The sequence below is a fragment of the Nerophis ophidion genome, linkage group LG07 (genome assembly GCF_033978795.1).
Source record: "Nerophis ophidion isolate RoL-2023_Sa linkage group LG07, RoL_Noph_v1.0, whole genome shotgun sequence".
Taxonomy (NCBI): domain Eukaryota; kingdom Metazoa; phylum Chordata; class Actinopteri; order Syngnathiformes; family Syngnathidae; genus Nerophis; species Nerophis ophidion.
In genome coordinates, this window is record NC_084617.1 from 30,292,161 (window position 1) to 30,318,784 (window position 26,624).

Consider the following 26,624-nt stretch of genomic DNA (forward strand, 5'->3'; position numbering starts at 1 on the left):
TGCGAAAGTGGCAAGAAATTGGACGAAATTTGCTCAAAATACGAGGGTGTGGGGAAAGCCGACGAAATGGTCAGTCGTTTGTTCCGCACAATTTACAGACGAAAGCTATGCTACTACAGAGATGGCAAGATTGTGTGGACATCGTGCGACACTTAAAGCAGATGCATTTCCAAAGATAAAGTCGAAGAAATCTGCCGCCAGACCTACATCGAATGTGCCGGAGTGTCTGCACATTTTATCGGCGATGCTAAGGCAGACATTGCACAGAGTTGTATGGATATCCTCCAGATGCATCTCCAATGATAAAGTCAACGAAATCACAAAGGTGAGTTTTGCTGATGTTATTGACTTATGTGCTAATCAGACATATTTGGTCGCGGCATGACTGCCAGATAATTGATGCTAAGATGCTATTTAGGCTAGCTTTATGTACATTTGTAGCTATATTTGCATCCAGCGTTTCCCTCCACCCACATTTAAGATCTCATGGCCCAAGTGCTCTGTATACGGCGGTACCTCTACTCAGTGGCCTAGTGGTTAGAGTGTCCGCCCTGAGATCGGTAGGTTGTGAGTTCAAACCCCGGCCAAGTCACAATATAGTCGTGCAAGATCTCATGGCCCAAGTGTTCTGTATACGGCGGTACCTCTACTCAGTGGCCTAGTGGTTAGAATGTCCGCCCTGAGATCGGTAGGTTGTGAGTTCAAACCCTGGCCGAGTCATACCAAAGACTATAAAAGTGGGACCTATTACCTCCCTGCTTGACACTCAACATCAAGGGTTGGAATTGGGGGTTAATTCCCCAAAAATTATTCCTGGGCGTGGCGACCGCTGCTGCTCACTGCTCCCCTCACCTCCCAGGGGGTGATCAAGGGTGATGGGTCAAATGCAGAGAAAATAATTTCGACACACCTCGTGTGTGAGACAATCATTGGTACTTTAACTTTATTGACTAGTGCCCCAATTGCAAACATTACCGGCCTCCCCACTAATGGTTGAAGCAGTGGCTATCCACAGCCCACAGCTAGAGATTCCACACAATTCTGCTCTCTAAGCACTAGAACTGAGGTAACGACCATAGCAATGACGCTTGGAGAATTCTCCGGGCTACTGGTGAGTACAGTAATCAACAGACGAACACACTCAAGGCTACTATATTGGGTGAAACGAGCGAAAAGGTGGTCTGTGGTAAGGCTCGGGGATAAAACAATATCCATATACATCACGATAAGACACCAAATCAATATGTTTGATAAAACATTTCAATATATATATATATATATTTTTTTTTTCCTTTGTCGGAAGAAACAGGAAGTAGGGAAGCAAGGTTGGTTGCATGAACAAAGGCATTTGCTAACTGAGTGGTGCAGTTTGTGGGATTTTAAAAAATGGACCGTAATCAGACCAAGGGGCTCGTAAGCACTAATACCACACAACCTTAGCTGTGCTCATCCTTCAGAGCACTAAACCTGCAGAAAATAGTTCTCAGGTTTCTATGTTTACATTTTCACACTTTGCACAATTTTCTTACACATTATGAAGCATTTCTTACATATTCCTTATTCCTTATTTTTAAGAGCGTATTTAATGTATAATGTGATTTTCCTATTTTGTTGACATTTAGTGTATTCCATGCTTGTGTTGACATTTCATTTCTGCCTTGATAGCTGAGGGATTATAATCACAGGAAGTTACATTTCAAATTATTAATTCTCATGCTACATAGGTCATAAATAATGTAAATAATTATTGATATAATCAAAATATTTAGACAATTACTGCATAACAAAAATGTATTTCCATGGTTAAAATAATAACTGGGCATATTGTTACACAGTCGTTATTTCCAATCATCAAACCTGCAGAAAATAGTTCAGGTTTCTCTACGTTTACATTTTCACACTATTTTCTTACACTTTAAGAAGCATTTCTTACATATTCCTTATTTTTAAGAACTTATTGTTAAAAGTGTTCAATGTGATTTTATCATGTTTATACGGATTGAGTATTTTCCATACTTGTGTTGACATCTCCTTTCTGCCTTGATAGCTGAGGGCATTATAAATCAGAGGAATGTTACATTTGAAATAAATGTTTTTACATGTAATATATTTTTCTCTTGCTCCTTATTTTCCATTGGTCATAAAATGATTTTTATCAATTTCGACCGACATAAAACACTTAAATCTTGACACACTTTTCAGCCATTATGCTTATACCTACTATATGGCTTTTATTTCATAGTTAGATGGCTCCATGGTTCTCGCCCGGAAAAGGGTGCAGTGCCATCTCCGGGTTGGGGAGGAGACCCTGCCCCAAGTGGAGGAGTTCAAGTACCTAAGAGTCTTGTTCACGAGTGGGGGAAGAGTGGATCGTGAGATAGACAGGCGGATCGCTGCGGCGTCTTCAGTAATGCGGACGTATCGATCCGTTGTGGTGAAGAAGGAGCTGAGCCGGAAGGCAAAGCTCTCAATTTACCGGTCGACCTACGTTCCCATCCTCACCTATAGTCATGAGCTTTGGGTCATGACCGAAAGGATAAGATCACGGGTACAAGCGGCCGAAATGAGTTTCCTCCGCCATGAGGCGGGGCTCTCCTATAGGGTGAGAAGCTCTGTCATCCGGGAGGAACTCAAATTAAAGCCGCTGCTCCTCCACATCGAGAGGAGCCAGATAAGGTGGTTCGGGCATCTGGTCAGGATGCCACCCGAACGCCTCCCTCGGGAGGTGTTTAGGGCACATCCAACCGGTAGGAGGCCACGGGGAAGACCCAGGACACGTTGGGAAGACCATGTCTCCCGGCTGGCCTGGGAACCCCTCGGGATCCCCCGGGAAGAGCTAGACGAAGTGGCTGGGGAGAAGGAAGTCTGGGCTTCCATGCTTAGGCTGCTGCCCCTGCGACCCGACCTTGGATAAGCGGAAGAAGATGGATGGATGGATAGATAGATGGCTCCAATTACATAAAAACATGTATTTAAACATTTTTACACAGATTTTATGCTCAAATTATTAAAATGTTTCATTGTTAATAATAAGCCTACTTTGCGGAAATGTTTATTATTTGCGATAAACCAGGGACAACCTAATTACAATATTGTTTACTAGAGGTGGGAATCTTTGGCCAACTAACGATTTATATCCGATTGTCACGGAAACACTTCCACTCAGAATCGATTCAACGTAAGGCTGGGCAATATATCGATTATATCGATATATTGCGGGTTTGTCTTTGTGCGATATGGAAAATGACTATATCGTGATATTCGAATATATGTTCTCACGCAGTTGCTTTTTTAGCTGCTGGTATTAGACGACAGGCTCTTCTCACTCTTTCTTGTGTCTCCTAGCAGACAGCAAGCGCACCTTTTTACACACGTCACATACTGTCACGTCATACGTCACATACGTATACGCCCTCACGGAGCAGAGAGGTAGGAGCATGGGTAACGTTAGCTGTGTTGCGAGTGGTAATACAAGGGAAAGGTGCCAATCTGGTAACAAATGAAGCAAAAATTAATTCCCAAGAAAAACAGCAGGGGGTCCACCGTTTGGCGGTTGTTTGGCTTCAAGTGGGAATATGTCAAAAAGACGACTGCAATTTGTCAAGTGTGGGGCACAAGCGTTTTTTTTGTAGCAACTGAACAGTCACCTGCTAGAGAATGAAGAGTGCGTACTCTGCATATCAACATCTCCATTCGGTGCAACACCAACAAAATGCCAAGGCAAATATTTCCACATAAAAACCGTACGAAAAAAATAGTAAACATAAAGAGATAACGTCGGTATTAACCCACGACATAGTGATTTGATTTCCTATTTTGCAACTCATTTTTATTTGACAGTTTTTTAAATATCTTGTGTGACATCATGCACAAAGGTGCACTTAATTTGTTTTAAACTATTGTAGTGGCGTTCTGTACAAAAATTACACTTTAATTTAGTGTTGTTTTGATATGTCATCTTAGTGTCATCATGCACAAAAATGCACTCATAGCTTGTTTTAAAATGTCTCAGACAGTCTTGCACTTTCTGTTTTGAAATGACATAAATGTTTGAGTCACTGCTTAATAACTGTTTAATAAATACAGTTTTGGCCAATTGACTAAATTGTGATTTCCCTCTCTGCACGAAAGTTTAAAATGAGTATATATTAATGCAATATGAACAAGAATGTTTTAATGTACACACATAGAATCATCATACTGGTGTGATAATATGCATCAAAAGTTCATTCAAGACTAAAGCAATATATCGAAATATATATTGTGTATTGTGATATGGCCTAAAAATATCAAGACATTAAAAAAAGGCCATATCGCCCAGCCCTAAGTCAACGTAACTCTTGTAATGTATAATTTGGTACATACAGTAAATTACATAACACATACCAAAACATGTTGCAAATGCTCTGCTGGCGTATGATTTATAAGCACAGTGTTGGGCTAAAAAAAACAACTTGATTTTGAAATGTCTTTCTAAAATTAGATACGAATATCACAGTTAACAAATCTGATAAAATAATAGAACAACAACTCCAATTCAATCCTTTTACAATATTTACGACAGAAATTTACAAAACAATTGAGAAGAAAAACAAATACTTGCTAAATACTAGGGGTGTGGGGAAAAAATCGATTCGTATTCGAATCGATTATGTTGTGCGATTCAGAATCGATTCTATTTTTTTTTAAATCGATTATTTTTTTATTTAAAAAAAAATATATATTTTTTTAATCAATCCAACAAACCACTAAACAGCAATACCATAACAATGCAACCCAATTCCAAAACCAAATAAACAGAGCAATTGAGGAGACACAAACACGACACAGAACAAACCAAAAGCAGTGAAACAAAAATTAATATTATCAACAGTATCAATATTAGTTATAATTTCAGCATAACAGTGATTAAAAATCCCCTCATTGAAATTATCATTAGACATTTATAAAAATAAAAATAAAGTGTCACAGTGGCTTACACTTGCATAGCATCTCATAAGCTTGACAACATACTGTGTCCAATATTTTCACAAAGATAAAATAAGTCATATTTTTGGTTCGTTTAATAGTTAAAACAAATTTACATTATTGCAATCAGTTGATAAAACATTGTCCTTTACAATTATAAAAGCTTTTTACAAAAATCTACTACTCTGCTAGCATATCAGCAGACTGGGGTAGATCCTGCTGAAATCCTATGTATTGAATGAATACGGAATTGTTTTGAATCGGAAAAATCTATATATTATCGAATAGTCACCCCAAGAATTGATATTGAATCGAATCGTGGGACACCCAAAGATTCACAGCCCTACTAAAAACAATACTAAAAAAAAAAAAAAGAAAAATCCTAAATTAAGAACGGCAACGTTATCAATGGGAATATAAATTAATAGTTGTTTAATCATTTAAATCCATCCATCCATTTGCTACCGCTTATTCCCTTTCGGGGTCGCGGGGGGCGCTGGCGCCTATCTCAGCTACAATCGGGCGGAAGGCAGGGTACACCCTGGACAAGTCGCCACCTCATCGCAGGGCCAACACAGATAGACAGACAACATTCACACTCACATTCACACACTAGGGCCAATTTACTGTTGCCAATCAACCTATCCCCAGGTGCATGTCTTTGGAAGTGGGAGGAAGCCGGAGTACCCGGAGGGAACCCACGCATTCACGGGGAGAACATGCAAACTCCACACAGAAAGATCCCGAGCCTGGATTTGAACCCAGGACTGCAAAAAACATTTTTTTTAAAAATGGATGTTGACTGCTTCACAAACCTGCTCTTTCCCCTTGGATTTTTTGAGGAAGTCTTCCACCGCGTCGACAGCCTGCTGAAAGCGCTTGCCTTTATTTATTTTGATCATCTCTTCTTTGTGGGCATGGTAGGGTTTCAGCTGTTCCACTTTAATCCAGGCACTACAAGAGAAAACGCTGTTCATACCTTGTAGAAGAAGAGTCCTGCCAGAGCAAACTTCCATTTTTACTCACTGGTCTTCTGTTCCAAAGAATTTGACAAAATGGCATTTTTTGCCTCTTGGTTTTTTCAGATCCTTGGGAGGGCTCACTACCTGTAATGTAAAGAAATGTTCAGGAGGTACAGTAGCATTTGGTTTCATAAACATCATCATGACTTACCTTTCCGGGCCATGGTGGATAGCGGCCGAGTTTCCCCCTTAAATGAGTTAAGCAATTAGCTGGTGTTGGCAAACTTTTGCAGCATTCTATAATTTTTTGGGGTTGTACTGGGTACCGGTGCAGTATAGTACTGTGATACTATGGAATCATATTTGGTACTATAACGCCTCTAAAAAGTACCGGTCACGTTGTGTGATTGCAGGTTTTACGAGTGGAGGAGCATGTTTGGCAGCGCACACACACGGAGTACCGACAAGCAGACAGTGTGTAGACAAAAAAGGAAGAATGGAAGCATTTTGGCTTAAAAACTAACGATAAAAGTGAAGATATAACACTGAAACGCCCTCAGGAAGAGGTGATTTAAGACATGGCTAGCTAGCGGCTTAAGTCCATCCGCAGTCTGCATTGTTTTTTCCGATCATCAAACCTGCAGAAAATAGTTATCAGGTCTCTCTACGTTTACATTTTCACACTTTGCACTATTTTCTTACACGTTATGAAACATTTCTTACATATTCCTTATTTTTAAGAACTTGTTAAGTGTTCAATGTGATTTTACCATATCGTTTATACTGATTGAGTGTTTTCCATGTTTGTGTTGACATCTCCTTTCTGCCTCGATAGCTGATTTAAGTGTTCAATGTGATTTTACCATATCGTTTATACTGATTGAGTGTTTTCCTTGTTTGTGTTGACATCTCCTTTCTGCCTAGATAGCTGAGGGCATTATAATCAGAGGAATGTTACATTTGAAATAAAAATGTTTACATTTAATTTATTTTTCTCTTGCTCCTCATTTTCCATTGGTCACAAAAGGATCATTATTAATATCGACCGACATAAAACACTTATAATGACACACTTTTTAGCAATTATGCTCAAACCTACTATATGGCTGTTATTTCGTAATTAGAGGGTTCCAATTAAATAAAAACATTTATTAAGAAGTTTGTAAACAGATTTTATGCTCAAATTATGAAAATGTTTCATTGTTAATAATAATACTTTGCGGAAATGTTTATTATTGAAGCGCACACACGGAGTATTTACAAGCAGACAGTGTGTAGACAGAAAAGGGAGAATGAAAGCATTTTGGCTTAAAAACTAACGATAAAAGTGAAGATATAACACTGAAACGCCCTCAAGAAGAGGTGCGTTAAGACATGGCTAGCTAGCCAGCGGCTAAAGTCCATCCGCAGTCTGCATTGTTCTAGCTATTTCTAAATCAATAATCCTGGTCTCCATGGCGACAAATAAAGTAAGTTTCTTACAAGTATCATCCCTGCAGGATGAGGAATAGCTATACATGATTCACTACACACAGTAGCTCACCAGCATCACAATGTAAACAAACGCCATGGATGGAGTGGAAAAAATAAAAATAAATAATAAAACACCTGGTGGGAAGTACTGATGTATACAAGTCATTGAAGAATACAAATGATAGATAAAACACTGATGAGAAGTACTAATGTATACAAATCTTTAAAGAATAGGGCTGCCCGATCTGATATTTGGATCGGATGCCGATATTTGCCAAAAAATGCGTATCGGCAAGGCATGGGAAAATGCCGATCCAGATATTTAAAAATGGCGGTCCGTGTTTTTCAACGCACCAATTTAAATAATACTTTCCACTCTTCTGCTGCTCCCTAAGCTCCGTTCCGCAATTTCTATCACACCAACACAGCCACAGGTCTGTGTCCGTACCGTTAAGACGGCCGTGTGAATTAAAAGTTACGGTAAAAATGTCAGCTGTGTAGGATTATTTTACCCTACAAAACGAAAAAGATGAACACAGCGACGGCAATTTGGCAGCCATATTAACAGGCAACCAATGGTCACTGCTAGAGAAAACAATTCTTAAACCCTTCCAAGAGCTGACAGCTAAGGTTAGTGCGACATACTTTCTAGAGAGTGAGAGCGAAGAACACCAAGGGATTCAAACCATGAAAGCCACTTTACGCGATGGGGTGCACACACGTTTTGACCATGTGGAAACTGAACCCCTCTATGCCGTGGCAACAATGCTAGATCCACGCTACAAAGACTTTTTATTTGAATTCCTTTATGACTAAAATATAAGGGGAGCCATGATGTTTTGAAGTTCATTCTCCAAAATGCAGGTCACACATTTCTCTATTGTCTCAATGCAGGGGTGTCAAATGTAGGGCGCGCAAACAATATTTTTATTCGGCCCGCAAGATGAGTTTGCAAAGTATAAAAATTAGCTGAAACTTTTGAACAATAGCAATTCTTTGAATTCCCTGACTTCAGAGGAGGCGGACCTATGTGCAGTGTGTCAACACTTCCGTATTTGGACATGACATACTTGGGTTGCTTATTAATGATATTGTACAAAATGTGGATTAAGTTCATGCTTTGGTTTTCAAAGATGTTGGTAATGTAACCTGTTACATTTATACCCAAATGAAGGCTTTTGATAATCTGTACATTTCGTGTTATACTTATAACTGGGAGGCATATTGACTGATGAACATTATCACATCATTTCTTCAGAAAGTATAAATTACCATAAACAAAGATAGACTATATAAGTGTTTTGCAACTTTTTTTGAGCCAAAGCACATGTTTTTCATTGAAAAAATCTGGCAGAAAACACCAGCAAAAAACATGAAAAATGAAACTCAGCAGCCGATACTGACAGTAAAAAGGTGTTCTCGCAAGTGTTGGATATGAATTTAAACCATAACCAACCATGCATCACGATAGCTCTTGTCTCAAAGTTAGTGTACTGTCACAACCTGTCACATCGCGCTGTGACCTATTTAGAGGTTTTTTTTGTTTTCCTGTGTGTAGTATTTTAGTTCTTGTCTTGCACCCTTATTTTTGTGGCTTTTCCTGTTTTGTAGGTATTTTCATGTAGCAGTTTCATTTCTTCCCTAAGCGCTATTCCCCTCACCTACTTTTTTTTAGCAATCAAGAATATTTCAGTTGTTGCTATCCTTCTTTGTGGGGACATTGTTGATTGTCATGTCCGGATGTACTTTGTGGACGCCTTCTCTGCTCTACATGCTGCAAGTCTTGGCTATCTTCCAGCATTCTGTTTTTCTTTACTTTTCATTCTGCAGAGCCACTCCTAAGCTTCAATGCCTTTTCTTAGCGGCACTCGCCTTCTGTTTATTTTTGGTTTAAGCATTAGAAACCTTTTGTCCAGCACGCTGTCTGCATATTGTGATCTCGACAAAGCAATTAGCTACCTGCTGCCCCCTACTGATATGAAAGAGTATTACACGGTTACTCTGCTGAGCTCTAGACAGAACAGACACTCAAAAACGGCACATTACTTGCAGATTATAATAAATGGTTTGCAAATTTTTTTTAACCCAAATAGGTAAAATGACAATCTCCAACGGCACACCAGACTATATCTCACGGCACACTGGACTATATAACCGCAATATCCATCCATTTTACTACCGCTTGTCCCTTTTGGGGTCGCTGGAGCCTATCTCAGCTGCATTCGGGCGTTGTAAAAAAAAAACTGATTTTTACATTTTCCGAATATTTTTGGTCTATTTCAAACAAAGAAAACAATCTGAGGTTGTCTTAATTTTGAAGTTATCATGCCATGATTTTACCAGTCAGGCCCACTTGGGAATAGATTTTCCTCCATGTGGCCCCTGAGCTAAAATAAGTTTGACACCCCTTTCCTAGTGGGTAATGCAGGTCCGAAAAAGCACTTAATTGTTTAACTTTAAAGGCCTACTGAAACCCACTACTACCCGCCACGCAGTCTGATAGTTTATATATCAATTATGAAATATTAACAGTGCAACACATGCGAATACGGCCTTTTTACTTTACTAAATTGCAATTTTAAATTTCCCGCGAGTTTCTTGTTCAAAACGTCGTGGGATGATGACGCGTACGCGTGACGTCACGGACTGTCAGGAAATATTAGCGCTGCACCACTCGTGTCTAAAAGTAGTCTGCTTTAACCGCATAATTACACAGTATTTTGGACATCGGTGTTGCTGAATATTTTGCAATTTGTTCATTTAATAATGGAGACTAAAAAAAACAATGCTGTTAGTGGAAAGCGGTGGATTGCAGCTGTCTTTAGCACCGAGACACAGCCGGTGTTTCTTTGTTTGTTGTGAAGCGGTCAAGCGAACATGTTTTCTCCACGTCAACCAGCATGTTTTTGGATGGGGAAATTGTGATATATATCTTACCGGAGAAATCATTGGAATATTCGTCGTCCTGCAGCAGCGGTTTAAAAGAAAGCTGAGCGTGGCTCCTCAGCTTCTCTCTGAGACACTTCGTGTTCCCCGCAGCCATCCGACCTCGAGGTATGTCTTTACAATCTTTAAAATCTCACTAAAACACTATTAAAACAATAAGCAGATATGGGATCTTCCAGAATTATCCTAGTAAATGTGTCTAATTACATCTGAAACACACTGTGGGAGGCAGGGCGTGGTCACGCGCCGCCTGTCAAAGGGGCATGCACAGGAGCCAGCTGGAAGCAGATGACAGGTGAGTGGACACCTCAGCTGGAACGAGTTGTCTAATCACCTGTCTCTATTTAGCAGCGTTGATGAGCGCAGGGCGAGGCTGAAAAGCCAGAAGAACCCCAGGAGGCGCTGATGACGCCAGAGAGGTTGTTGGAGGACCGAACTGAGACTGAAAAGACTTGGTGAACTAACAAAGAAAACGAAATGTTGTGAAAAAATAAAAATGAAAAGAAAAGACATTTGTGAACAAGCAAAAGAAGAAATATTGTGTGTAAAGAGATTAAAAAGAATTGTAAACTTGAACACCTGCTGTGATCCTTCGGTCCTGAAGACCCCACGACACAAGCCTGTCTCACACACACACTGCTACCGCCCGGAGCTGTCGCTTTTTTTTCTTTTTTCTAGTCTTCCACTATCAATATCCTAATTCACAAATCTTTCATCCTCGCTCAAATTAATGGGGAAATTGTCGCTTTCTCAGTCAGAATTGCTCTTACTGCCAGTGGCTCCCATTAAAAACAATGAATATGTGTGGAGCCATGCAACTCGTGACATCACGCGCACATACTTCCGGTAAAGGCAAGGCTTTTCTATTAGCGACCAAAAGTTGCGAACTTTATCGTTGATGTTCTCTACTAAATCCTTACAGCAAAAATATGGCAATATCGCAAAATGATCAAGTAGGACACATAGAATGGACCTGCTATTCCCGTTTGAATAAGAAAATCTCATTTCAGTAGGCCTTTAAAGCTCCCTTAAAATGTAGTCTATTGCAGCGGTTCAAATACCATTGGGACGTTTTTTTCCCTTGGTCTTTGCATTGTAATTTTTTTTTAAGGTGAAGTCATATTTTGCATTTAAAACTTTGTCACGTACCTACATTTAGGTGACGAAAAATCCTTTGTAACGATGAGGAAAAGCGGCTGTCATGATTCACCACGCAGGACTGAAACAGGCCGTTGTTACATCGGGCCAGTTAGCACAAAAATACATTTATTTTGAATGCGTCAAAAATAAACAACACACGTGTGAACCTGCCAAAAACGCAACAATATTTGCAGGTTGCGAGAGTGGAAGAAAGAGTAGTGTTAGCAGCTCCATGCTAACTACATTTCCGCTAAAGCAACCGTGCGTCAACAGCTAGTCTTCAAAGCAGTAAATAACACAATCCGTCCACTTTGCTTTTACTGACATTTGGAGAAAAGCACACAGTGCTTTAAACAACTGAGTAACATCCATAAAACTATTAATAAGTGAGTTATCCGAACGCCTTCTCGACTGTGTGCTAATGTTAGCAAGTATGGCTAACTATTTGTTTGGGTTGTTGATGCCAACGCTTTTAGGATATAGCATTCGGTTAGAGCGAATAATTACCGATTTTGACTACGCGCAAAAGGAAAACGACGATCAATTGACACGTGTGTGCAGAAGTACGCAGATAAGACGCCCCCTTCAAAACGTTTAAATGTTATCTTACCACACAAGGTCTCCGATTCTCAGATGCACCGTCGCCATCTTGCAAGTCTAATAAAACGTCGCAACGAATGAGGGGGGAAGACAACACATCACACGCCCACTAATCACGAGGACAAACCCCGCCTTTCCTCCCCAGGCAGCTTCTGCCATTGGTTGAGAGGCGTAGCATTATGACGTCACAGCATTTTGACTTTCGTGCCTACGGCAAGCCTAAGCTAGTAGGGGCAGAGTACTAGCAGGGTATTACTCTATTGTAGACAGGGGCGGGTAAAGTAGCCCAAAAAAGGGATACCGGTATTTCAGAGTAATATAATAATAATAATGATAAGTAAGTGTGGCATATATTTGTTTTGTGGATGTGTGTGTGTGTGTGTATAAGCCTGTAGTGTGTCTCTGTTACGCGGCCTTGATGTATTGTGCCGTCTCGTCCAAAGTCAACAACAACAGGTGTGTGTCCATGAGAGACAAGAAGGAAGTTTGTTGTGTCTTCGCTGCGCTGTTCTTCGGGAGAGTCTCGAAGCCAGGGAACAATCCAAGTTAGAATGATTTTGTATGCGAGTGAAAATAAAATTTGCTTTCCACTCTATATTGTCTATAACTGGTCCTCAAAACCTGCGGGGTAGACAGTCCAATGTAATCCACAGTTCTTCCCGCATCCTCCAATCATTTGTGGCAGCTTTGGGGTACTTTGAAGACTCCAAGCTACTTCCAATTTGTCGACAAACCAGAGCAACAGTTACTATTTCCCAAAATTTTAAGTTTTCTAATAAAATTGTGACTTTTGATCTTGTAAAACTACGACTCTTATCATAAAAGTTGCCAAAAAAAATTTGCTTTTCTCCTAAAATTGCGACTGTTTTTGAGTGAAATTCCAACTTTTGTCATACTATTGCACAAATGTTCAGTTTTTCCTTGTAAAATTTTGACTTGTTATAAAACTGCCAAAATTCCAAGTTTTTCTTGTAAAATTGTGACCTTTTTCTTGTGAAATTCCATCTAATTTTTCACAAAATGCCTTTTTATATTTGTATAATTTATGTATTATTAATGTTGTACATACAAATCTTTATATATCTAGAAAGGGCGGTCCTAAATAGGTCTCAAGAAGGTAAGAAATACAAGAATTTGTGCGCGTGTGAAAAACAGGTCCCCTAAAGGGAAAACTTTTTAAATTATCTGAAGATGTCCAAGTACTTTTTAAGTTTTGGCCCATAAAACATGTTTACTGGTTAGTTTGAGTGTGAGACATTTGCACAGCAGCCCCCTTATCGGGCCGTAGCTGGTACTGCACTTGCTGCTCTGCTCACACTTCTTCCGTGTATAGTTAAGCACTTCCACCTGGTCCCCATAACAAAGGTGGTTTGTCTGCAGGAGGTGTCGGCTAATGGGATACGAAAATATGCAGTTTAAACCAAAAGGTAAGCACACCTTTCTTATAAATGGAGGTTATTGACTATCATTTGTACAAGAACAATTTGTTCATTACCAAGTTAAGCCCAAAAATTAGGTAAACTAGTTAAGTCTTGTGAGTTAGCATAGCACAATAACTAATTCGACCTGATTAGCTGGAGAAGCTAAGCTAAGCTTGGTATAGCTCGGAAAAAAGCATGTTTTATCAATGTTTTCACAAAAAGCCTATACTAATTGTATTGTCATCTCAACTTATATATTTTACTACAAAGAGTTAAGGATATTTTTTTTGAGGGCAACTCAAAGAACATTTACCAACAGGTGCATTTAATTAAGAACATCAGCCTTGCTCCAAGGAAACCTTTTGAATCACTTTGTGTTACGTTTGCTTTTCATTTGGACTGGTTTATAGACAAAGTAGCTCTAATTTAATGCTAATTGGTTGTCTATAAGGACTTCTAAGAAGTTATATGTATAGGTATGATGGACATTGGAGATTTAGGATAATTTAAAAACCTCACATTGATTTTGTTTCACACATTTTAGATGGAAGACAGATGGCTCAATAAGTCCTCCAGCCTGTGACAGCACTACAGTAGACCACATGGACTTGGACATAAACAGCATGACACCTGATCTCACTGGAAAAGAGGAACCCTGCATAAGTCAGGAAACAATTGACAGTTTGTTAGTTGTTTGTGCTCCCCTCAAAAAACATGGAAATAGAGTTTACAACAAAAGACATTATTGCTTGTATTGCAGTAAACCTTATGCCAAGATGGCAAGGCATATAGAAAGTGCACACAAAAACACATTGGAAGTTGCCACAGCTCTTAGCTTTCCAACGAGTTCCATGGAGCGAAGGAAACGATTAGACCAGGGGTCACCAACGCGGTACCCGCGGGCACTAGGTAGCCTGTAAGGACCAGATTAGTCGCCCGCTGGCCTGTTCTAAAAATAGCGCAAATAGCAGCTGTGGAGAGGCGGAGCCGACGGTCCGACAGAAAAGCAAGGCACGCTGGAGCCAGGCCCAAGATGGCGGCGAGGAGGCAGGGATGGCGAGCGGTGAGGCGGTGAGGGGGAGCGACGCCCCAAACAAGATAAGGTGTGTGGATCGTGCACCAGTACACGATTAACGTATCTCCTCTCGCTGTATAAAAGGGGAGAAGGAAGAGAGAACGGGGCTGGTGATGGTGCGGAACGAGAAAAACACACACAACGACGGAGACAAGAAGAGGCGGACTGAAGTACGTGCTGCTGAAAAGCAGACAGCGGAGCGAGCAGCAGAGGGAAACAGGAGACGCAGCGGAAGAGCGACCTGACCGCAGATAAGCTTGTGTGGGAAAATAAAGTAAGTCAAACCTGCTCGAAATTATGTCCTTCCTTGGTGGTCCATGGAACCCGCGAGATGACGGCGTGAGTACGTCACAGCAGCACTTACTAGTGAGCTGCCTCTATTTTTTAAATAGTATTTATTTTTATTTTTATTTTTTTTAATTATTTTATTTTTTTTCCAAGATGGCGGCGCCCGGACGGGCTGCAGCATTGCGGAGCTCTTGCTAAGGATGAAACATTTGTCAGAAATACCGGACAATTTGCAAACTTCATGGCTGGCTCACATCGTGGTCACTCCGTGATCACGTACGACCGCCAGACACTCCTGGATGTGGACATATCGGGCCGTTTTGGACTGATAGACGCGTGCGTGCTAAACATGCTAACTAGCATGGGAATACGTCGGCGGCTACATCCAGCGGCCTGTGAAGCAGGGGAGTATAGTAGCAGCGGGGGCCGTCTACGGAGCAGACGCCATCGGTGTGATCGGAAACGCGGATGCCGAGCGGGGCTAAAAACAAAGCAGAAGGCTAATCCCCACAGAACACCACTTCCCTCCATCCTGAAGCCGGATTTAAATGGAAGATGCGAGACTACTGGTCTGGGTAAGGAGTCAGTTAAATTAGAACAAGTTTTTTCTGCTTTGATTGTTTCAGAGTTGGACATGTGTTCTACTGAGGTGGCAAACTATGATGCGTTCGGTTTATCAAAGCAACAAACAAACAATCGGAAAATTCCCGTCGTATCAATTCCTAGATATGATCGTAATTATACTAAATGCACTGGGCATAATAAACACAACATTATTAATATTGCTACTACGGATAATTTGATCAAAAATTCCCTAAAACAGCCCACTACCTATAATATAGGTTTTTTAAACATAAGATCATTGTCTCCCAAAACGTTGTTAGTTAATGATATCATCAGAGACAACAATCTTAACGTCATCTTCACATTACGCCTATACTGGCTCACCTGCACTGGCTTCCTGTGCACTTAAGATGTGACTTTAAGGTTTTTGTTGTGATCCGGCTTCCGGATCAAACATTTCTAGTATGTCTACTCCCTTTTTGTATTGTCCTATGTTTTGATCATGTTTTGGACTCTACCGATCCCGTTTGTTAGCGCACTTCCTTGTTTTGTATTGTCACCATGGCAACCTAATTACGCCTCCTGCACGGACTCACTACGCACACCTGTTTTGAATTATTTGTGTTGTATTTAAGACCACCTGCTACCTTAGTTCCTCCTGGCTGTTTCGTTTGCTTACGCAACAAGTTACGATTGCTATTCCTCATTATTTTCACTCTGCTAAGTTTTAGCTTAATTTTCCGCGCGCTCGGCTCGCGCTGCTTACGGACTTTTGAACTCTACCCTTGCTACAAGTAGCATTTAGCTTTTCGTGCGGTGGCATGCCTTTTCTTTTCCTTTGTCAAGTGTTTTGTTGTGTTTTATTATTAAATCTGGTTCCTACCTCCACTCCTGCTTGCTCCCGTCTTTGGCATCTTGGGGCCGACACCTCCGCGCATCACAATGCGCCCACCAAATCGTACCAGTTTTACTACTTACGTATAAAATACTACACGGTCTAGCTCCATCCTATCTTGCCGATTGTATTGTACCGTATGTCCCGGCAAGAAATCTGCGTTCAAAGGACTCCGGCTTATTAGTGATTCCCAAAGCCCAAAAAAAGTCTGCGGGCTATAGAGTGTTTTCCGTTCGGGCTCCAGTACTCTGGAATGCCCTCCCGGTAACAGTTTGAGATGCCACCTCAGTAGAAGCATTTAAGTCTCACCTTAAAACTCATTTGTATACTCTAGCCTTTAAAATAGACTCCCTTTTTAGACCAGTTGATCTGCCGTTTCTTTTATTTTTCTCCTATGTCCCACTCTCCCTCGATCCGGTGGCCATGTACTGCTTGCCTGTGTATCGGCTGGGGACATCTCTGCGCTGCTGATCCGCCTCCGCTTGGGATGGTTTCCTGCTGGCTCCGCTGTGAGCGGGACTCTCGCTGCTGTGTTGGATCCGCTTTGGACTGGACTCTCGCGACTGTGTTGGATCCAATATGGATTGACCTTTCACAGTATCATGTTAGACCTGCTCGACATCCATTGCTTTCGTCCTCTCCAAGGTTCTCATAGTCATCATTGTCACCGACGTCCCACTGGGTCATCATTGTCACCAACGTCCCACTGGGTGTGAGTTTTCCTTGCCCTTATGTGGGCCTACCGAGGATTTGGTAGTGGTTTGTGTTGTGGTTTGTGCAGCCCTTTGAGACACTAGTGATTTAGGGCTATATAAGTAAACATTGATTGATTGATTGATTGATTGATATTTACTAGCAAACTGGTCTCGCTTTGCTCGACATTTTTAATTTTAAGAGAGACAATACTCAAATAGAATTTGAAAATCCAAGAAAATATTTTAAAGACTTGGTCTTCACTTGTTTGAATAAATTAATTTTTTTCAGTTTGCTTCTTATAACTTTCAGAAAGATAATTTTAGAGAAAAAAATACCTTAAAAATTATTTTAGGATTTTTAAACACACATACCTTTTAAATTCCTTCCTCTTCTTTTCTGACAATTTAAATCAATGTTCAAGTATTTTGTTTTTATTGTAAAGAATAATAAATAAATTTAGATTTAATTCTTCATTTTAGCTTTGTTTTTTTCGACGAAGAATATTAGTGAAATATTTTTTCAAACCTATTATGATTGAAATAAAAAAAAATACATTCTGGCATATCTAGAAAATCTGTAGGATCAAATTAAAATCTTATTTCAAAGTCTTTTGAATTCCTTTTAAAATTTTTGTTCTGGAAAATCTAGAAGAAATAGTGATTTGTCTTTGTTAGAAATATAGCTTGGTCCAATTTGTTATATATTCTAACAAAGTGCAGATTGGATTTCAACCTATTTAAAACATGTCATCAAAAATATATAATTATTTCGAGAAATCATTAAGATGATCAGTGTTTCCACAAAGATAAATATCATTAATTATTAATAATAACATAGAGTTAAAGGTAAATTGAGCAAATTGGCTATTTCGGGCAATTTATTTAAGCGTGTATCAAACTGGTAGCCCTTCGCATTAATCAGTACCCAAAAAGTAGCTCTTGGTTTCAAAAAGGTTGGTGACCCCTCAGCGATGTTCAAGAGACAACTCCGCACTTGACCAGATCTCCTGAAACCTCTAAAGACAAGAGAGGTTGTGCACCAGCAACAGAAGGCTCAAGTGGAAAGACGGGCAAATGCAAAATTGCGGAGCTTCATGGCAGAAGACCGGGTTTTTGGTCGGAACTACACCAACGATATAAAGTGGGTGCCTGTGACCGTTGTTTCCAAAACAGGTCCTGTCTCATATACTGTAGAAACCAGTGACCATCGCATCTGGAGAAGACACCTCGACCAACTACTGCACACTTCTGGATCTCATGATGACTCACGTCAGCCAACATCTTTTGTTCCAGAGCTGTGTCCTTCTCTGGAGCAGCCTCAAACCCCAGACACGGCTGCTGTTCGAAGTACACCTGGATCTACTCCTGGCACACCGGAACCTGCACGAGTACCTGCCTCAGGCTTCAATTCACCCTAACCAGAACCCACACCATCTACAGTGACCGAAGTGCCTAGAGGTCGTGTTTACCCTCAACGAGAAAGACGACCCCCAGGTAGACTGTCATTGTAGTCTAGGCGCTGACCCATGTCATTGGGTCAGAATAATCCCCAGGGTTCAGTTTGGGATTGAGGTAGTCCACCCTCATTCTCTAGTTCAGGCAAGTGTTATATTTTTTGGAAGTTATCGTTGAACAGTTTATATTTCACAAAAGAGACTGACGTGTATTTTGAAGTTGACTTTGATTTTGTTTATTTTATTTTTGTTAAGCGAACCCCATCCATCCATTTTAAACCGCTTATTCCCTTTTGGGTTCGCGGGGGGCGCAGGCGCCTATATCAGCTACAATCGGGCGGAAGGCGGGGTACACCCTGGACAAGTCGCCACCTCATGGCAGTGTTAAGGGAACCTTAAAAGTAAAAGGGGAGGGATGTTGTGTATTAACAGTCCTAGTTTTGTCCCTGCTGAGTTACCCTCATGCCTCCTGCTCTTGATGTCACTTCCTGTATCATACAGAGTTGTTGTTGACCTTGACAGTAGTAAACGTGAAGCTACAGAGCAACCGACGTATCCGTGTCCTTATTATTATTGGTGTGATGCCCAACCATATACTGTATATGGGTATATAACACTTTGCTTAAACAGCTTAGTGCAATTACCCCTCCACCCCCGGGTTAGGGCAAAAACTGTACACGCCTACATCTTCTTGGACCACCGGTACAGGTAGACTGACTTTAAACCAGTGACAACTATTACAATTCTTGGCTACTCTATGTACCTCTACCTATAGTATGATGTAAAATAATCCAGTGATCTAAACATGCTTTAAATAAAAACAAAACAAAACACTCAACTCAGTTAAATGTGTCTTTTATTGAGAGCATATAGTTGTAACCTCAAAATCACACAAATATTGGAAACATTCTGGTGTTTTAATGCACTTCATTGGCAAAATCAAGAGAAGCACCTTTATTTTGACACCCTTGTACCCAATGTAGCAAATGAAAGTAATTCATCATTGCATATTTTTTCAGTTTCATAGATTGGACCATTAGTAAGCAAATAAATACATTGTGCTTTTAGAAACAAGGAAGTACAATAATGCCCGTTCACCACAAAACAAAGCCATCAGATAGTAAAAAGCTACTGTGTAGAATAAAGCCCAACATGTTTTGTATTTACTTGTTCTTGCCCGACACCAAAGCACCAAACTCCTGGATGGTCAGTTGTTTGTTCATATACTGCTGAAGTTGATGATTTGTGATATGGCCAAAACTCAAAGCATCATCGATGGAGAACTTTTTCCCTGATTTCCTGTCATGGAGAACAGATGATTCTCCCTTGGGGCCCTTGACTGTGATTTCCTCCCAGTCACACTCTTGGCTCTGCAGGTTGACGAACATCTTCCAGTCGATCAGTCCCAATTTGTAAGCCTCTTCCGGTCGCATCTCTTTGCCGGTATCTGGGTCAATAACGACGATGGACCTACGCAAATGACTTTCTCTCTGCTCCCTCTTCTGTCGCACAGCAGTCAGATTCTTTTGTAGCCTTTCTATCTCTTCATCCTTTTTGGTCGTTACGCCTCTGAGCTCTGCAAGTTCTCTCTGTAGTGATTCAAGCCTCAACTCTAGGTTCTTGCCATCCTCTCTTGGTGCGGAATCAGTGATATGCCGAGTCTCCTTGCTGGTGATCTCAATCTCAGAACGAAGCCTGCGAATATCATTCTGCAGCCTTTGATTTTCCTGCTGCAAGCGGCTACTTTCATCTCGGACGTAGACCAGCTCCTTAGTGAACTTGGTGTTGGAAAACTCCATCTCAGACAGCCTGGAAGTGATCGTTACCAATTCTTGGTCCAGTTCTCTCTTTCTCCGTTTCTCCTCTTCCAGAGTCCTCTTCAGGTTTTCAATCTCATGCTCAGCCTCTGGATCCTTCTCAACTTGGATCTTCTCGGTGCGAACAACTCTTTCCTTCACATCCATCTTCTCGAGGGTGATATGCTGCTGAATCAGAGCATTCAGTTCTTTCTCCAGCAGGACGCGCTTATGCCTCTCTTCATCCAGCTGCAGTCGAAGGATAGAGTGTTCCTTCTCCTGTTGGGGATCCTGCTGCAGGACCACCTTTTGTTTGACAGTCACCTTTTCACGGTTCTCTTTGTCCCGCATCTCCAGTTCAGTAAGTATGACCCGAAGTCTCTGGATCTCCAACTCAGCCTCACGCCTCGCTCTGCGTTCCCGCTCAAGATCCTCCAGCTGCTGGTCCAAGTCAGCCTTCATTCTTTGCAGCTGATACAGCTCTGCTTTCAAAGTCTCCTTCTGTCTCTGCTCGTTGTTGATGTTGTGTACGAACGTGTCACATTCTGATCTGAGCATAGCATCTTCTTCCATTTTGACCACTTCCTGCTGAACAACCTTCTCACGGACTTGAGACAGATCTATCTTCCTCAGTCTGATCCTTTCCTCTTGGGAAGATTTCTCTCTCTCAAGTTCGAGACGTTTCGACTGTTCATCGGCCAGTTTTCTTTTAAGGACCTCAATCTCCTCCTTCGTTTTCGGATCCTCTCTGTACTGCAGAACTTCATTGACAACCTCTTTAGTCTGCACTTGAGGCTTCATGTTTCTCCATCTTTGAATTTCGTCATTAAGCTGGCGGATCTCCATCTCAGATTTCTCGGTCTGGTGGGTCTTGTCAACAATTTCATTACGAAGCCTTTCAAGTTCCCTTTCTGTCTGTGGATCTGTCTTGTATTTGATCACCTCTTTAATGATCTCCTTTATCTCTATTTGAGGACCTCTGTTTTTGAGCATGGTCAGCTCATCTTGCAGTGTCCTAAGCTGCAGCTCTGCGTCTTTATAGCGCCTCTGCTGCTCAACATGTTCAAGACGCAGGTTGGCCACCTCATTCTCGGCCTTGGGGTCCGGGCGGACGATTTCTCGCATCTTCTCTTGAATGATAACCTTGGACTTCTCCTCCTCTAGACTAGTAATCTTCCTTTGGAGATCAGCTTTTTCTCGCTGTGATGATCTTCGTTTGGATTTTTCATCTTCATATTGCCTCCGTAGGTTTTCTACCTCTCTTTCTAAAGCCACATCTTTTTCGACTTTAAGCACCTCCTTGATGGAAATCTTCTCCTCAGCCATTAATTTCTCTTTTTCCAGCCTGCGTATTTTCTCCTGGAGGAATTTCAATTCATCCTCCAGCTGTTTTCTGCCTTCGGTTTCTTTCTGCTTCCTGTCTAAGAGTAGTCGGTACTCTGTTTCAAGTTGGGGATCATTTTGAACTTTGATGACCTCCTCTTCGGTGATAACTTCTTGCTCTTTATTCTTCTCTTCGACCAGAATTGTCAGCTGCTTATTTATCTGAATAATTTCATTATCTTTCAGCAACTTTTGCCTTCTTAGCTCGTCTAACTCTTCCCTAAGCTTGCGCACCTCCTCTTCCTGACCACGGTCTCTTTCAATCCGCAGAACCTCCTTGACCATGTACTGCTGTGCCCCTTCTTTTACCTCCGTATCAAGACCACGCAGCTTCAATTTGAGTACCTCAAGCTCATTATCCAGGACATGGGTAGTGCGACGTTCCTCCGAAAGCTTCTGTTGAATCTTGTAGATGTCCTCATCTAGCTGAGGGTCAGGAACTTTTTTGATGACCTCCTTCTTGACAACAGTATCCTGAGGCCTCTGTCCTTCAAGGACATATATTTCTGTCTGGATGGTCTCAACTTCTTTGTCTAACTGCTCTCTCCTCTGAATTTCATCTTGCAACTGCTTCCTGATCCTCCAAAGCTCTCCTCCTGGGGCAGCAGCATTAACAGACTGGACATTTGTTGAGTGGATCAATGGGATATCTGGTTGCTGAAAAATAATTTACATTTGTTAACGTTACAAAATATGTACCGTATACAAGATGTATAGAGTGGGGAATATGAGTATTTGACCTCATGCTGATTTTGTCGGTTTGTAAACAAGTTAACAGTCCAAATTTTTTTGACAAAATATCAATATGGCAAACTTCACCATATTTTGCATTTACCATTGATGCGCTCTCAGGCAATATTTATAATATTAATTTATACTTATTTTTTTCAACTCTTAACCTGTGTCAGAAAGGGGTAAACAGGTGAGCGAGAGCGTATCTTATTTGTGTGAGAGATGGTGTGTTTTTGGTGTCTGTAAAAAGTGTGTTTGTGTCCATTCTCTGTTAAGCTGATTAAAATAGCATACTGTTTGTTAAAATAGCATACTGTTTGTTAAAAACTTAAAAATTACCTCTTTAAAGTATACCTATTAAAGATAAACATCTTGCATGAAGCGTTAACTACACTCAATGGGATTGAATTATGGTAATTAAACATTTTAATTGTTTGACAGTCCTGATGCATACATACATACATGCGTACGTACATATATATGTGCATACATACATATATACACATAATTATATATGTATAAATATATATTTAAAATGTATATATATATACATATAAATATATACACACATATATAGATATATATACATATACATACATATATATATACATATATAGATATACATATACATACATATACATATATATATATCGCCGCAATATACATACATACCCAAAGGACCAAAGGATAATAATGATTTATATCGCTAATTGTAGTCTAGAGTATCACAATACAGAATTTGTATTGACACCTATCGTCTCTCGTATCGGAAGGTAACTTGAGATTCCAAGACCTCATTTTTTTTCAGTTTATACTAACCAAGAGAGACAGAAGGTATAGTAAAAATTAAGAAAAAAAAACAAAACAAAAGGTTGTACATTTATTTGTATTTGATTTATAATACTTACTTCCATCAAACGCAAATTATTTTATAACCTTTATTTAATTTTACGTTCTGTCTTTCACAGTTATAATAAACCTAATGTAAACATTCTGACTCTTCATATCTTTGGGTAAATGAGCCAAATCAGCAGGGGATCAACTACTTATTTTCCACATAGTAAACATACAGTAAATATGATCACGTTTAGCCAGTATTAGGGTCAAGTATAAAATATGAAATTTGCAAAAAGAAGTTCACCTGTTTGAGAAGGCTGTGTGTGAACTCAAGGTTTTGCAGCCTTTGCTTGTTGACAGCATTTACCTCAGTGAACTTGGCCTCGATGGCAGATTCCTGCAGCAGGAGAATAAAATGTTAACTTCAGTTACGGCAGTACCCAGCTGAGAAGTTTATTTCAATCATGTGTAGATGTGAGTAAACAAACAAAACGTAATTTTTGTTCAAATTGTAGTGGTTTTGTGCATACTTTAAATTGTTGAACTTCCCGATTTCATTTGTTCCACTGACATGGTCACAAAATCAGGAAGTCAATCCAGTGCTGTGTTTGTTTGCAGACTTATGTTCTAACACATTACCATTACAAGACACGTAAGCGGTGTGATCGGAAGCAGAAGCGGGGATGCCGAGCGGGGCTAACAACAATGCAAAAGGCTAGTCCCCACAGAACGCCGCTTCCTTCCATCCTGCTTTCAAACGTCCGCTCCCAGGAGAACAAACTGGACTACCTGAAGCTGGATTTAAATGGAAGACGCAAGCCTGCTAGTCTGGGTGAGGAGTCAGTTAAGTTAGAACTAGCCAGCGCCAGGCTGGATAACCCCTGCACACATAGCAATTTTCTTAGAATAATACACAACTCACATAATGTTATTTCTGCTATGACTGTGTCAGAGTTGGAAATGCGTCCTACTGAGGTGGCAAATTATGATGCGTTCAGTTTATCGGAGCATCAAGCAAACAATCTGAAAATTCCCGTCATATCAATTCCTAGATATGGTCGTAATCATTTTAAGTGCACTACGCATAATAAACCCAACATTATTAATATTACTACTAGGGATAATTTGATCATAAACTCCTTAAAACAGCCAAATACCTATAATATGGGCTTTTTAAACATAAGATCATTGTCTCCCAAAACGTTATTATTTAATGAGGTCATTAGAGACAACAATCTTAACGTCATCGGTCTCAGCAAAACCTGGCTTACACCCGATGACTTTTTTGCGCTAAATGAGGCATCTCCTCCTAACTATACGAATGCGCATATTGCCCGTCCCCTTAAAAGGGGTGTGGGGGGTGGGGGGGGGGGGGTCGCACTAATATACAATGAAAACTTTAACCTTAGTCCTAACCTAAATAATAAATATAAATCGTTTGAGGTGCTTACTATGAGGTCTGTCACACCGCTGCCTCTATACCTGGCTGTTAACTACCGCCTCCAGGGCCCTATTCGGACTTCATCAGTGAATTCTCAGAGTTCGTTGCTGACGGCGTGGCGCAGTGGAAGAGTGGCCGTGCGCAACCCGAGGGGCCGTGGTTCAAATCCCACCTAGTACCAACCTCATCACGTCCGTTGTGTCCTGAGCAAGACACTTCACCCTTGCTCCTGATGGGTGCTGGTTGGCGGCTTGCATGGCAGCTCCCTCCATCAGTGTGTGAATGTGTGTGTGAATGGGTAAATGTGGAAGTAGTGTCAAAGCGCTTTGAGTACCTTGAAGGTAGAAAAGCGCTATACATGTACAACCCATTTATCATCTAGTGACGCACGCCGATAATATAATTATAATGGGGGACTTTAATATCCATGTGAATACCCCATTGGACCCACCGTGCGTGGCGCTCCAGACTATAATTGATAGCTGTGGTCTTACACAAATAATAAATGAACCCAAGTATCGCAACTGTAATACGACAGACCTAGTGCTTGTCAGGGGTATCACCGTTTCCAAAGTTATGATACTCCTGTATACTAAAGTAATGTCCGATCATTACCTTATAAAATTCGAAGTTCAGACTCATGTTTGGCAAGCTAATAATAATAATAACTGTTACAGCAGCCGCAATATTAATGCTGGCACAACGACGACTCTTGCTGGCCTACTGCCCTCGGTAATGGCACCATTCCCAAAGTATGTGGGCTCTATTGATAACCTCACTAACAACTTTAACTACACCTTGCGCGAAACCATTGATAGTATAGCACCGCTGAATTAAAAAAGGCTCCAAAAAGGCGTACCCCATATGCCCACATATGCGGTCCTCTCCAAGGTTTCTTACAGTCATCATTGTCACTGTCACTGACGTCCCACTGAGTTGAGTTTTTCCTTGCCATTATGTGGGCTCTACCGAGGATGCCGTTGTGGTTTGTGCAGCCCTTTGAGACACTGTGATTTAGGGCTATATAAATAAACATTGATTGATTGATTGTTTGATTACACAACAGAATAAAATAATTAGAAACTTAGAAGAATCAATCCCTGTCTACTTACTAGACATCTCTGGACCATGATTGAATCGTGTTCTGGATATAGTGGTGTGCAAATGCTTTCATAGTTAAGGAAGAACAATATTCTAATACAATATTAATGATAACAAATGCAGGATACTTAGATGCTAACGTCCATCTGTTTATCTTTTTCTGTTTATCCGAAGTCCTTAGGTTCTTTGTCCGTCACGACCCAACGCTCATGACCTCAGATGAGGATAGGAACGTAAATCGACCGGAAAATTTAAAGCTCCCTGTGGTACCGATGATAAGTCTGTATCATCGCGGAGCCTGCACCGATCCGCCTGTTGCCCTCACAATCTGTTCTTCCTTCACTTGTGAACAAGACTCTGAGGTACTTGAACTCCTCCCACAGAGGCAGAATCTCATCACCTACCCGAAGATGGCACTCTGCCCTTTTCCGGGCGAGAACCGTAAACCGGCACTTGGAGGTTTTGATTTTCATTCCAATCGCTTCACAAACCAATCTAGTGAGAACAGCAGGTTACGGCTCAAGATGAAGCCAGCAGAACTGCATTATCTGCAAAAAGCAGAGACCTAATCCTGCAACCACTGATTGGTCTTAGAAATTATATCCAGAAAAGTTATGAACAGAATCGGTGACAAAGTGCAGCCTTGGTGAAAACAACCCTCACTGGAAACAAGTCCAACTTGTTGCCTACAATGAGGTCCGAGCTCTGACGTCAGTCATACAGGGAGCAGGTCTCCAAAATCACAGTCTAAAGCTTTCTCCAAGTTGGTGAACTCCCATGAACCCTCAACGATGCTGCCAAGAGTATAGATCTGGTCCACAGTTCAACAACCAGGACGAAAAACCACGATACT

At 40.8% G+C, this 26,624-nt stretch overlaps 2 protein-coding genes across 4 annotated transcripts in view; both read right to left on the reverse strand.

Moving 5' to 3' along the window:
• The window catches only part of glyr1 (glyoxylate reductase 1 homolog (Arabidopsis)), a 60,672-nt gene extending 48,453 nt beyond the window's left edge, over positions 1–12,219 (reverse strand). For 2 of the 3 annotated variants that reach the window (XM_061905912.1, XM_061905911.1), the window contains exons 1-4: positions 12,100–12,219; positions 6,142–6,178; positions 5,995–6,074; positions 5,784–5,922 (exon numbers count right to left, since the gene is read on the reverse strand). In XM_061905912.1, coding sequence (XP_061761896.1) covers positions 5,784–5,922; positions 5,995–6,074; positions 6,142–6,178; positions 12,100–12,137 — 294 coding nt within the window. In that variant the 5' untranslated portion in view covers positions 12,138–12,219. Of the gene's footprint in view, positions 1–5,783; positions 5,923–5,994; positions 6,075–6,141; positions 6,179–10,340; positions 12,079–12,099 lie in introns of those variants that run through there. The other variant, XM_061905913.1, reaches the window with a different exon arrangement.
• A 7,101-nt stretch (positions 12,220–19,320) lies between these two features.
• The window catches only part of ppl (periplakin), a 46,972-nt gene continuing 39,668 nt past the window's right edge, over positions 19,321–26,624 (reverse strand). Inside the window, exons 21-22 of the mRNA XM_061905915.1 lie at positions 23,534–23,626; positions 19,321–22,317 (exon numbers count right to left, since the gene is read on the reverse strand). Of these exons, the coding sequence (XP_061761899.1) occupies positions 19,645–22,317; positions 23,534–23,626 (2,766 nt within the window). The 3' untranslated portion in view covers positions 19,321–19,644. The remainder of the gene's footprint in view (positions 22,318–23,533; positions 23,627–26,624) is intronic.